At 25.8% G+C, this 13,774-nt stretch overlaps 1 protein-coding gene across 1 annotated transcript; it reads left to right on the top strand.

Annotated features, from left to right (window-relative positions):
* Nucleotides 1–3,820: 3,820 nt before the first annotated feature.
* LOC145828591 (chymotrypsinogen B2-like) lies at nucleotides 3,821–8,489 on the top strand. Its single transcript, XM_082936346.1, has 5 exons — nucleotides 3,821–3,830; nucleotides 5,598–5,769; nucleotides 5,952–6,111; nucleotides 6,625–6,846; nucleotides 8,334–8,489. Exons 1-5 carry the CDS (start codon nucleotides 3,821–3,823, stop codon nucleotides 8,487–8,489), a joined length of 720 nt encoding a protein of 239 aa, XP_082792472.1.
* Nucleotides 8,490–13,774: the final 5,285 nt, after the last annotated feature.

Here is a 13,774-nt window from a genome sequence, read left to right as displayed (position 1 = left end):
AATTTTAAAATTTACTAAAAATCTATCTCCTCCATTTTTCAAGCAATCTTCTTCAAATTTTCAGGAAACGTTCCTTATAATAAAAGGAAAACACGTTACTTTACAATTTTAGTAATTTTAAAAAATAAGAATTTTATCACAAAAATTAAAAAAAAAAAATATTTTTCAAAAAAAAAAAATTATACATTTTTTTTTAATTCCAAAGTAAGGTTTTTTTGTTATTGTATAAAGATTAGACTGTGAAAGTTTGAAGAAGGTTGCTTGAAAAATGTAGGAGGAGATAGATTTTAAATGAAATAATCTTTTTTCGCTGTTTTAGTTTTCCCATAGGGAACCTATTATACGGCCCGACTTTGAGTGGTCATATCTCCAAAGATAATTCGATACCTATGATAAATAACTGCTCAATTTTTTGCTATCAATAAAATGCAATATTGAAAAATTTGTAAGCCTAAAAAGTATATGCATTTTAAACAAAAAATATTCGATTGAAAAGCTTCAAAAAGTTGACGGAGATTCGCGCTACTAGTGGAAAAAATTAAAAGTACGAGCTCCAGCGGTAGGTTATTATATAATAACTACAAACTAGCGTATACTTTATAACGTTAAGTTCCAATAGGTTTAAATTATAAAAATCTCGTCGGGTATTGCAATTTCAGTAGCAAAATAATAAGACCTTGAAATTATAAAACTAATTGCTACTTTTTTTGGATTAAACTTTTTGAATTCAGACTTATTTCATGAAGACTAAAAAAGTAATTTAGCAACACGATTAATTTTATTTTTTTTGCACCTAAAAATTTATAAATTTTTTTACTACCTTCCTTAATAAGGAATTTTATAGAATACAGTTTGAGTAAAGAAGTCTAGTTTTTTAATCAAGCATTTCATTGTTTATTTTTACCTTTTTTTAAGTCGTTTAAGATACTAATATCAATCAAAACTAGTAAGTTTTATATATGAGCTCTTTAATCTTTGAAAATATTAACTTAAAGTAGTAAATATATTATTTAGAATAAGGTGTTTGAGGTACGTTGTCTTCAACTTTGATTTTAAAATTTAGATAAAGATAAAATTTCTAAGTAAAGTGTAATGTTCACAAGTTTATTTAGTTGTTTTATTTAGGCTGGTGATTAACCATACTTTTTTTTAGCTTTAATTGATTTTCTCTAATATAAACAGGGTTGCTACTTTACCTAGAATTCGACAATTTAGGCAAAAAAACCTAGAACTTGAAAAATCTGGAAAAAAACCCGGAATTTTAACAACTTTCACATGTTCAGTAGTAAAATTTTGATTAGACTCAAAAAATTTATAATATAAATTTAAAAAGTTTGTCATCATCTAATTTTTTTTTATTAAAAAACAAATTTAAAGTAACTTTACAATATTTTTTCAATGTATTTATACTTTTTAACACAGTTTCTTACCTTAAATTTAACTCTAAACTAAAATAGACCCGAAAATGTGTACTTGTAAAAACCTGGGAAAATTTTGAAAAAATGAGTGGCAACCTTGTATAAATTTTATATACGCTAGGATACTAGTGATAAATATTGTAATTCTAACATTAAAGTTAAAATGGCTTCAAATTACGTTGAGTGTTGCATGTAGAGACAATCTCTAATTAAACAATACTACGAAAATTAAGTTATTGGTCATAATGGCTGCTAAAGTTTTAAAATATATGTTCAGTCAATAAGTATATAAGAAATATTGCCATACTATCGTTAAGCGTAAACTTCAACTAAAAATGCTTGTATAGTGTTTCTAAACATAGTAAATACTAATCAAGTAATAGCAGAAATAAAACAGTTGTAAGAATAAATACATACTTATTTTTTATAGTCTAAAGTAATAAATGATCTCTAAATAAGGAATTTTCGTGCGTAAAACTAAATTATTTTTATATCTGAAGAGCGCCTTTGTTTTTTAAATGCTCAATTTCAGTTATTTTGCTTTAGTTGTAGTCGAGCTATGAAGTTTTCGCACGCTAGAAGTTTCTGCTTCGCGGACTAGGTCCAATCCGCGGTCCGCAAAGAATAAGTAAAATTTAGGTTAATATATTTAAGTTGCAAGTTTAAATGAAATTAATTCAAAACCTGTGTAAAAAGGGACATAAACTCTTGCAAAATATACCAGGAAATAATAAAGAAGTATTAAGTGTGAACTAAGAGTGGACACATAAGTAGCATTTGCTCACGTTAAAGCATCAATTAATTCTAGACAAAAAAATCAGTTATAGACGATAACTAACTAACTATCAATTTTAACAACCATATTGTTAATCAAACGATAAAAAAAGCGCTAAAAATATTTAGTTTTAGGACCTGGTGCACGAAAAAAAAACCCTTTGTTTATCAAGTTAAAATCATATACATATCTATATATAGTTGTTATATTTTGTAGGCTGCTTTAATCTTAAAGTTACACTTTTTATGCAGCTTGTGTACACTAGAATAAAAAGCATCTAAAATAATTTTCTTATATAAGTAATTTTTTTTGTCGTAACTGTATACTACAATAATTAATAATATTAAAAAAATTATGGTTGTTTCTATTACTAATCATAATTCTATTTCTGTTATATTAGAAATCATAACATTATAAAAAACTTTGTCGTTTATTTATACGCCAGCATTACTTTGTCTTAGTACATGGAACGCTGTGTATCTTAATAAAAATAAAGTGTGTAAATAAACTCCAATTAATAGAACCACGTTCTTTTTAAATTATTTTTTTTTTTAATAAAAAAGGAAATAAAGCGACCCAGAAAAGTTAATGAAAAAAATCCGGCCTGTTTTGTACTAAATGCTCCTAAATCTGGCCCACCGACTAGAGAAGTTGTCTAACTATGTTATCGTTTATTCAAAAACAATACAATAAAGTTAAAGAATAATGTGTATCTTTTAATTTAAAAACAGTACATGACAAAAATAAAGTAAAAATGTCATGTAAAGTAGGAATAAATCAATAACAAATTAACCTACCAACAAATGTTTTTTGATCCAGCTAAGGTAAAAATTTGCAAACAAAATGTAAGTAAAAAACTACCTTTAAGTCTTAACAAACATTTTTGTAACTTCTATAACAATAAAAAATATGTATATTTTTTTTTAAATCTACAGTATGCACCAAATGAACTTTTATAATACATTATAAGTGTGAATTTAATTGTTCTTGTGTAGCTTCAAAGAATTTTGTGTTGTAAATTTAGTGAGATTGTGTTTTTATCAATAAAGGTGTTTTGTTTCTATAAGATTGAGTATTGCTCTTTTTAAATTTTCGATCCGTATCAATTTTAGAAATCAAGATCCATCCGGACTAATCGGACCCTGATCCTTGATCTAAAAGATCTTTAATTTGATACTTCACACATTACTAACTTTTTAGCCTTTGCCATTAATCTTTTATCATCATTTAGTATTTTCAAAAATAAAATCTCGGCAACAGTTTTTGATGTCTTCGACCAAAACTTTTAATACTTTTAAGAAAACTTTAATTACAAAATATTTTATTACGAAAGTAACTGATACCTCATGGTATGTAATTTTTATAGCAATAGTAATTCGTAAAAACTTTATTTTCAGACATCTTGAATGCTTAAATATTAAAATAACTAATAAAAACACTTTGTACTTGCTATCGCTTTTAAGCAGATTCTTAGACATTTTTATATATGCTATTAAAATAAGATTTCAAGTAAAACATTAAGAATTTGGTAACATATCTGAAAAGTTTTAAGGAATTTACTCTAACATTAAACATATCAGTTTTAAAACCTCTTTTTTTTTTGCGAAAATAAAGTACAACGCTTAAGATGAATGCAAGTTTTTTTAAAGATAAAAGTAAATAAAACTAGCCATTACTTAAACGACTAAAATAATTACACTGCTCATCAAAAAATAGTTTTGATAGTTGTTAGTTTAGTGGCCAAAGAACGTTTTATGTGTATAAAATGTATAAAAAATGATAAAACTTTTTCTTTTAAAATTAAATTTATTTTGAGCTGTAACTACTTGATTAAATCTAGAAACAGCCAGTTATTAAACTACAAATTTAATCTAAACTTTCTTACACGTTTTTTATTAGCAAAATTTATATACTTTAAATAACTTAATCAACTAAATAATGTTTTACAGATATAGCTATTGTAAGCTATTTAGAAAATATGAACGAGTATGTTAAAATTCATAAACTTTTCTATTAAACAGCATTTAGGAATATTAATTACTTCATGTTTTAATTCATATCTAAACTTTTAATTTTTGCTGTATAGATTTTTTTAATTAAAAGTTGTTAAAATAAGCTGTGGGTTAAGGTTATAAAAACATGTTTATGTAATGGATAACTTCAGAAACATAATAAACTGCATTAAACGTCAAAACGTTAAATGCATTAAAAAGTTAAATGCATTAAACGTTAAAACGACTGCATTTGAGTTTATAATCTTAATGAATACAAGCGTTATTTAGCTACTTGTTAAGCTCTGATACCTAAATATATCGTAAAACGTAAAAAAAAAACATTGGGGTACACTTATATATCGTTAAATATAGTTTTATATACAAACAAGGCGCGTTTTTAAAGTATAATTGTTTTAAAACACGTCTGTATTGTGAAAAATTTGTAGCGAACAAAGTAAACAAAAACAGCATTTGGAAAAGTTCTCAATGTTTTTTTTGTTATAAAATGAAAACATAGTCTTTTTTAAAACTTTAATCATGAATACTATTTTTTTGTTATTTTGTATATTTTCAGGTATTTAGATTTATTAATTTTAATCTTTTAAACTTAAAACAAGCATTAAAGTACAAACTTTCAAGTAAATATATTATTTTAAAGAGAGCTCTAATGTTGTTTCAAACTAATAACACCTATTTCAAATTATCATAATGAGCTAAAAATTTAACATAGCTTTGGTATTAAAAGTAAGGTAACAATACTTTATTACATCTTAAACAGTTTTTTAACTACTTTGCACAAAATTGTAAATTTAAATATAGATATAAAGCCATCTATAAATACACCATATACTTTATACTTAAGTATACTTAGTTAAAACCTTAGAAGTTTACACCTAACATGTTTTACTAATCGCTTGAAAGTATTTTTTAAGATTAATTAATTCTATATGCTATGACAGAAAAGTCACTTACTTGTTTCTCACTTTTTTAATTTTACTGAAAAATAATAGTTTCTCAATATACTGAATTCAAATATTAATATTTTGACTAATGATAAAAAATAATACAAATTAGTTAAATATATAGTAACAACCATAAAACAGGATATGCTTTATTAAACTGTTTTTTTGTTACAAAATTTAGTATGAACTAACTTGTGAAACTTTAAAAAAAATTGAAGTATATACATTCTGTTTATTTTTTTGATTGCGAACTTAATTTTGTACTAGTTGGAAATAAAACACAGTACTCATTTTTATATTGATTTTTAATAATTTTATTGATGTTTTAAACTTGCACTTTTTCTTGTATTTTACATTAAACTTATTTTTTCTAACTAGAAAAAAAGCGTTTTTGCAGCTGAAGTACATAGATGTTTTTTTTAAATAATGTTTTTTAAATAAATAACAGCTTCCTTTGCGGAAGAAAGAATTGTTGGAGGGTCAGATGCAACTTCAACATCTCAAGCTCCTTTTCAAGTATCTTTGCAGGCATCAGGAGCTCACTACTGCGGTGCTTCCCTAATCTCAAACATTCATGTTATGTCTGCTGGCCACTGTAAAATTTCCGATGCTATTTCGAGGTAATTTACACTATTTAAATTAGTTTTATTAATATTTATACCAATAGAGTCGTAATACCTAATTTTTTGATATTATTTTTTTTTAATATTATCAATACTATATTAAATTATATACTTACTTACATTTACTTTACAGCTTCATTATAAGAATTAAGTTATATATACGGGTATGTGATTTTTAGAACTATGGTAGCCATGGAAGGAATAAAGTACACTGAGCTTAAACAGCAATACAAAATTGATACATGGGTTGTCCATCCTGATTTTGTTCAGTCACTATATATTGACTTTGATTACTCAGTTATCACACTGGCTGATGCAGTTACTATGAAGCCAGGAGTGGTAATCTATTTGATTTAATAGAAAACTATTTTTACGATGTTTAACAAAAATATTTTGTCACTAATTTAGTTTTTACTTTTTTTCATGACTAGAAACCAGGTTAACAACATAAAGTTTAAAAAATATTTTTTTTACTAATCAGGAAAACTAAAAGTTTTTGTTAGCTATAAACTTAATAATTGCAAGTAGAACAATAAGTAAATGCTTATAACAGGTCAGATAAATAAAGTATAAAAAAAAAAGTTATTAATAAAAATACTTTAAAAATACTATTATTATATTTTGCAACCTTTAAAATATGGAGTTTGTTCTTGATAAAGATGCTCAAACTATCGAAAACCACTAAAAACAAAACGTCATTCTAAAGTTAAAGATATACTTTTACTTTAACTAAATTCGTAAAACTTTAAATTTTTAAGTTTCAGATTTTTGAGTTTTCTTAAAACTAAAATTAAGATAATCATTATAAAAAAATAATGAATTTGGATTTACTGAAAACCTAACCTACACTAGGTTGAAACTATTTCGCTACCAGCTGCTGGACAAGAGTTTACTGGGACTGCAACAATTTCAGGTTGGGGTAAGATAGCAGGAGACAACGACGTGTTGCCAATCACATTGCAAATTACTGATATTGGACTGATGGATAAGGAAACCTGTGGAAAAGTTTGGGGAGAAAGAAGAATTACAAAAAGGTCACAATGCGTTGGGGGAACAGGAACTGGGTCCTGTAATGTAAGTCGAATAAATTTATACTAAACAATGATGTTTACTTACATAAATAACAAAAAAATTACTATTAGAAAGATAAATTATTATTCGTAAATGTCTATTTTTAAACTTTTTGTAAGACTTATTGATAATAAAACTTTTATTAATACTAGAGACTAAATAAAGAATTGATATGTGTTCATAAATAAATAAAAAAATTATATATCATTTAATCAAATATAAATAAAAAATTCTACGTTGCATAATGAACAGCTTGAGTTGAGTAAAGCAAACAAAACATTTTACATAGTGCATATATATATAAAGAATATTATGTTCACAAATATTAAGATAAATTTATAAATTAACAATAAACTCAAATAAAAAGACACACAAAAATACTATTTTTATTTATGCTACAAAGGTTTAGATACCAGAGATTTTAGAAAATGACCTTGTAAAACTAAAGATTTAGCAAAATGAACGTTTAAAAAAATATAGATTAAATAGTTTAAAAATGCCATGTTTAATGATTGTTAATAATTGTATATAAACGGAAAAAGCAAGTAATATAGTTACAAAACTAAGGTTGTTTTTTATAAAAACATAAAAAATTAAAAATAAATAACATATCAAACTAATAGAATAAAAAAGCTAATTACATCATAAGTTTCAACGCGCTTATAATTTGTTTTTAAAACTAAGAGCCTTATTCTCTTACTATAGAGAGCTTATGAATAAAGTCTAAGACTTAAAGCAAACTCATTTTGAGATAACAAAGTTTTACTTAATTTAACTAAAACCAAATATAACACTTTATTTAAACGATAACACAAACGAGATAATAACTTGAAAGAATAATTTTGTAAGTAGACTATGTGTAAAATTGTTCATCAAGTTTATTAAAAATTTATATCTCAAATAAACATGTTTAATCAAAGTTATATTAATGTTTCTTTGATATATTATAAGTAAAAAACTTAGTCTTTTTTTTTGATAAGAGTGTTTTCTAGTACTCTTTGTTCTTTTTTTTTTATATGTTAATTTTCTATTTTTGATCAAATATTTTTCTAGTATTTTTACAAATTAAAATAGAAATTTTAACTTAATTGTAATATTCCATCTTATTTCAAAGTATAATTAAGAACTTCAATACTTTTGATTTTTAAAATAAAAATTCTTATAGGAAGCATAAAGTTTTAGATATTTATATTTTAATTATACTCAATATAGGTTAAGTTTTCAATAAATAAAATTTGAAAGAAAAAATGAAAATACACAGTTAGAAAATATGTAACTTTCTACTTTCTAAAGTTTGAGCTTGCAAAATTATTCTTATTTTAACAAATAAAGTTTAAAAAGCTCATAAAACAAGTGTTTCGTTTCAGTCTATAAATGTTTCTTAAGTTTCTTTAAACTGATTTGTCTAACAATATCTGAAATTTTAATAAGTACAATAATATAAATTTTGTTTCTTTTTATTCTAATTATACTCTAAAATTTTAAAACAGGGTGACTCAGGAGGTCCTTTGTTTCAAGTGGTTGATGGGGTGAGATATTTAATTGGTAATACATCATGGGGAGCGTCAACTTGCAACCCAAATATTTTTCCAACTGTCTACTCGAAAAACTCTGTTGTTATTCCGTGGATACTTTCACAGCTATAAATTTTATATTGGAAAAATTGGAAAATTACTGACGCTTTATAAATTGCAGTAAAATAAAAACAAATTTAATATTTGTCTAATTTAAGGTAAAAATAAACTTGCATAAAACATTTAAAACTGTCGTAAGTTTTATTATTGTATGTTTATCAACCGAAAAAAAAGTTACTTTTGTTCAAAAAAAAAATTGATGTATATTTCTTTCTTATGTATTCTTACTTCTTAAGTATTGGTCTTATAACAAAATTTTCATGAAATTCATAAAGTCAGTATACGTGTTTAGAACAAACTAAATCGCAGTATATAAAAGTAAGCCAGACTTAACTATTTACTTCTAGTCTACCTTTAGGCCAGATAAATTTTGCGACGTATTTTTTAGCTTGAAAACAGACAAAACTGAGCTTTTTATAAATATTCAAAATTATCAATTGCTAAAATTGTTTGTTGATAGAAATCCGAAGAAAATAAGTTATATAACCCTCAACTCTTGATACTAACACTTTACCTGTATAAATTTTTCAGAAAAATCTTCTTAAACGGCATATATTGGTACCTAGCTTTTAATGGTAGATAAGTGGCTTTTTGCAATGCTTTTCATCAAAAAATATAAGCCTGGGCTTGGTTTTTTCCTACTAACTAGCAAATAAAAAATTACTTAGTTTGTATTTAGTGCTCAAATAAGTTAGGACTTAAAATGCTTTTATATACTTTTTACGGGTGAGTGTCTTTGCACGAAGCATCACTTATGCACTAGTCGTCACTTTTGCACGAGTAGTCAGCTTAGCAAGGTGTCACTTTTGCACGGCGTCTTTTTTCTACCGGAGTCATTTTGAACGACGTCGCTTTGCACATTTTAATCCTGACCCTAAACCTAACCATAACTCTAACCCTAACTTAGACCCTAATTCCAACTCTGATCCTAAACCTAACTCCTAACTCTGACCTTAGCCCTAGCCCGAACCTAACCTCGTGTAAAAGTGTCTTCGAACACAAGTAGCCCTGGTACGACGTTAAAGTTTTGAACGGCGTATTTGACTCTTCTGTCCCCACTTTAAACATACGTAATGTAATTGTTAAAACCCTATTACTATGTCTATTGTTCTAAATATTGATTTGTACTTTTTATCAAAAATTTAAAATATATTAGTATTTGTTTTAGATCTAACTTTGTTAATAATACTTTTCTTCTTTTTAATTACACGCGTACTAATGTTAAGTAGTGAAACTATATAACTAACCTTTTTACTCAACATTCTTGTAATTGATTAGTACTTATTGAATTAAACATTTATAGTGAAGTTTTAGATTTGGAAGTTCATTCTAAACACCTAAATCATTTACCATAAAACCTACATAATTTGATATTATACAATACTTCTTATTTAATCAACTAAATATGTTTTAAATTATTTTTCATGAACAATTTGAAACCATGTATAAATCCTACTGTTTATCCAAGCAATTAACCAATATTATTGTTTATTGAACGACAAAAAAAAAACGCTCAAAAGGTTTGGTCTGAGGTCCTGGCGCAAGAAAAAAACCTTTCGGTTATCGTTTCATACACCAGAACAGTTTAACGTCATGCCCAAAACACTAATTCAACAACAACAGTTCAACAACAATTCAACAACAATTAACAGTCATGATTAAACTTTTGTATTAACATGATTATATTTTGTTTTACTTCTTAATTTTATAAGTATAACTAGTTTTGTCCATTAGTTTTCGTATAATTAATTCCTTTTGAGCACTGCCTAGTCCATGAAACACTTTCTGGTTTAATAAACTGTAAGGTATGATTTAAATCCTTTCAGTAGAGCGTTCTTCGTAGTCATAACTAATTTTATAAAGTTTTTTAACTTAAAAAAAATAAATGGTTCCGTTGTTGAATAATTCCGGCCGTTTGTGTACAAAATGCTGCAACATCTAGCCCATCGGCAAGAAAAGTTACTACTCTAATATAGAACACTAAAAAACGTAGAAAGAGTATTTGTTTCTTATGAAGTGAAGGCAGCACAGTTACTAATAAATAAACAACATGCTTTTATTGATATAATTAAAGTAACAGTATGGCAAAAAGGAACAAGTTAATAGTTTACCTTTGAGTTTTTATTTAAATATTTTTGTATTGTTTATAGTCCTGGACAAGACGTTAAAATGTATTCAAGTGGTGTGCGACTCAATAGCCGAAAGGCTTTTTCGTGCATCAGGTCCTTGGACCAATTACTTTGAGCGTCTTTTTTTCGTTGTTTAAAAAATATTAATGTAGCAACAAGATAATACTTTAAAACCTACAATATACATCAGTAATAATTTGTAAAACTACCAGTACAATGAATATGTTTTTGCGTCTTTAAAAAAAAACTTTTTGTTTTAAATTTAGTGTGATTCATTTTTAAACATAGATACTTATTTTTAAATACTATTAATTTTTTTTAATCAACAAGATCCGATCGCATTTTAATTACCATCAGCTCGGAAACGGATAAATTTGAGGTAAGATCGGGATCTGTTCTTTTAAGGGTAGTTGTCACACTTTTGCACGGGTGGAAAACTTTTTATTTTATTTATTTATCATAACTATCACCGTTACCCCAAACCCTTTCTCTTTACTATACTTATTTTATTATTTTTGTTTTTTATTTTCATATATTTTTTAAATTGTCACTGTTACCTCTAACCCTTGGTCGGTTTTTTTTTTCTTATAATTTGTTTATGTTTCTATTATATTTTGTTTTTTTAATGATTTTTTTTGTTGTTAATATTTTTTACTAACACTGTTAGCCCTAACCCTTAGTCGGTAGTTTTTATTATTTTTTTTATCATTTTTCTTAAATTATTTAATTTTTTACTCTCGTGCAAAATTACCCTTCGTGCATGTTTGACCTAAAAAAGTACTGTAGATTACAGCCTATTTACATTTTCTTTCTGCCTGTTGAGTTGGCGTTTTTACAAAATTTATGTAAAATGCAATCTATCGTATTTAACTTACATATAGGGAAAATATTTAGTATAAAAAGAATAAACACTTAAATATAATCTAGATTGTATGATTGAATATGGATACGCATGTTTTAAGTCATATGACATTTTTAATTCTCATATTTTTTTCTAAAGGTCCATATCCTAAAAATAAATTCGAAAAAAAAAACGTCTGTTTATCAGATTTTATCTGTAGTTTTTTAATCACAACATATGGTATACAATTAATCCTAATTTTAATCATCGTGCACCCCATACTGATGCATTAAATAGATTTATATAAATATTATATATGCTTTTCAAAATATTGACACTACTGAGAAATATATGTACATACAAAAGGTTTGAGGCGGAGCAAAACAAAACACACATTGCATCCGAAACAAGGTAACGATGTCAACTAATAGCATGTCTTCGTGTTTTAAAGAAGTTTAACTTGTTTTTTGTAAATATACTCTGAGTAGCTACTCGTTTTTTGAATTTTTTTTTTAGGTTTTCAAAATTACTTCCAGGTTTTTCAGAATTTGTTTCAGGTTTTCGAAAGTACACATTCTTTTGATAATTTTATTATTAAAAAAATCTAAAGTTAAAAAAGGTGCTTTTTAACAAATTTAAACGAAACATTGTTACTATTATTTAGTTTTTATTTTATTCTATTGAAATCTGTACTATTATCTTGAATCAAGTTCTTCAAAATTTCTCATATGATTGTTCAAACGCCGTTTTATTGATACATAACATATAGAGCCATACAATCTAGTTAAACTTTGTTATTAGTTTTAATTTGTTATTTTTAACTATCAGATTATTTAATTGAATTAAATAAGTTGATAATTATACTAACTTGCATCTTGTTGACTGAGTTCACATGACATTTAAAAGAACGGAAATGAAGAAAAAAAATAGATTTATTAATTGAAGTAATAATTTAACTAATAGATTATCAAATAGCAATCAAAAGCTTGTAGTAATTTTTCATAATTTAAAAAATATTAACCAAAATTGTTCAAAAACTTAAATTCAATATTTTTTGTTTTTTTACAAACTTTGAACAAAATCCAAGGGTTTTCCAGTTTTTTTTTTTTTGCCTAAATTGTCAAATTCCAGGTTTTGTAGCACCCTGTGTACTGTTGATACTAAAAAGAATACTCGTGTAGTTTTAAAATAAAAATGATGCAACAAAAGTTATGACTTAAAAAGTGTAAATCAGATTAAAGAGCATTAAAATATAAAAATAGCATAAAAGTTCTAGACCAGGGTTCCAAAATGTTTATCATATCGCCTTTTGAAGAAACCTAAAAAGCAATAGCTCCAGTAAAATTACTCAAAAGTTTACTGTGCTCAATATATTTTTTGAATATCTAATGAAAGTTTTAAGTTACCCTTAAATACTCTAAAGAGCTTTTTTGTTTTTATCGTGAACTCTAGAATATCTAGTACAAGTTTAAGATCATGGTCTTATGGCCCTCTAACTTGCTAAAATGGTTCAGAAGGGGATCATATGACACAATCTGAGAAATCCTGTTCTAGACTAGTACAGTAGACTACCGCTTAAGTACGCACTTTTTTTGGTACGCACCACGCCTTAAGTACGCACTTATCCAGTAAGACAAAAAAAAATTTTGGCCTGAGATTGTGAAAGTCCTGTTATTAAATGTTATAAACTAAATACTTATGTAGTGGTTGCAGAAAAGTGAAAAGAATAATGATATTTGAGCTGTAATGCTATAAAATAAATAAATCTAGATGACAAAGTTAAAATAACCTTCAAATACAACACAGTTAAGTCATAATTTAATTTAAATGTACACACGTTGATGTTTTGAAAATGTTTGGTAAACACAATGTAGTTTGGTACTTTCCCTCTAACAAAACAAAATATGAAAAATATGACTTAATATTCTTTTTAAAAATCATTGACTGACATTGACTTTCTATATTAAATGTATGTATTATATAATTATATAGAAACATTTTATAGAAAAATAAATCATTTTAAAATATTAAAAAAAATTTTTGCAAATTAGAATTACGTATAAAATGTTATTTAAAATAAAAAGACTTGTTTACTTGGCTTAACTATTTGGTGGCTAGTTGTAAGAAAGAAAACAAACAACTGAATTTCATTTTATACTATGTCGTCAAAAAGTACGCACTACCCGTGCTAAGTACGCACTTTTTGGTCGGGTTCAATTTGCGTACTTAAGCGGTAGTCTACTGTACATTGAAACTATTATTTTGTTAAGTTCGCAATAATGGTCAAGTTCGCCCTTTTAGCTGTGAATAGTAATCCTATAGGATCT

Source organism: Thalia democratica, chromosome 2 (assembly GCF_965202585.1).
Source record: "Thalia democratica chromosome 2, ktThaDemo2.hap1.1, whole genome shotgun sequence".
Taxonomy (NCBI): Eukaryota; Metazoa; Chordata; class Thaliacea; order Salpida; family Salpidae; genus Thalia; species Thalia democratica.
This window is presented reverse-complemented; position numbering and strand designations above follow the sequence as displayed.

Coding starts and splice junctions, on each gene's coding strand:
- LOC145828591 (XM_082936346.1), top strand. Junction 5,770..5,951: donor ATTTCCGATGCTATTTCGAG/GTAATTTACACT, acceptor TGTGATTTTTAG/AACTATGGTAGCCATGGAAG. Junction 6,112..6,624: donor TTACTATGAAGCCAGGAGTG/GTAATCTATTTG, acceptor AACCTACACTAG/GTTGAAACTATTTCGCTACC.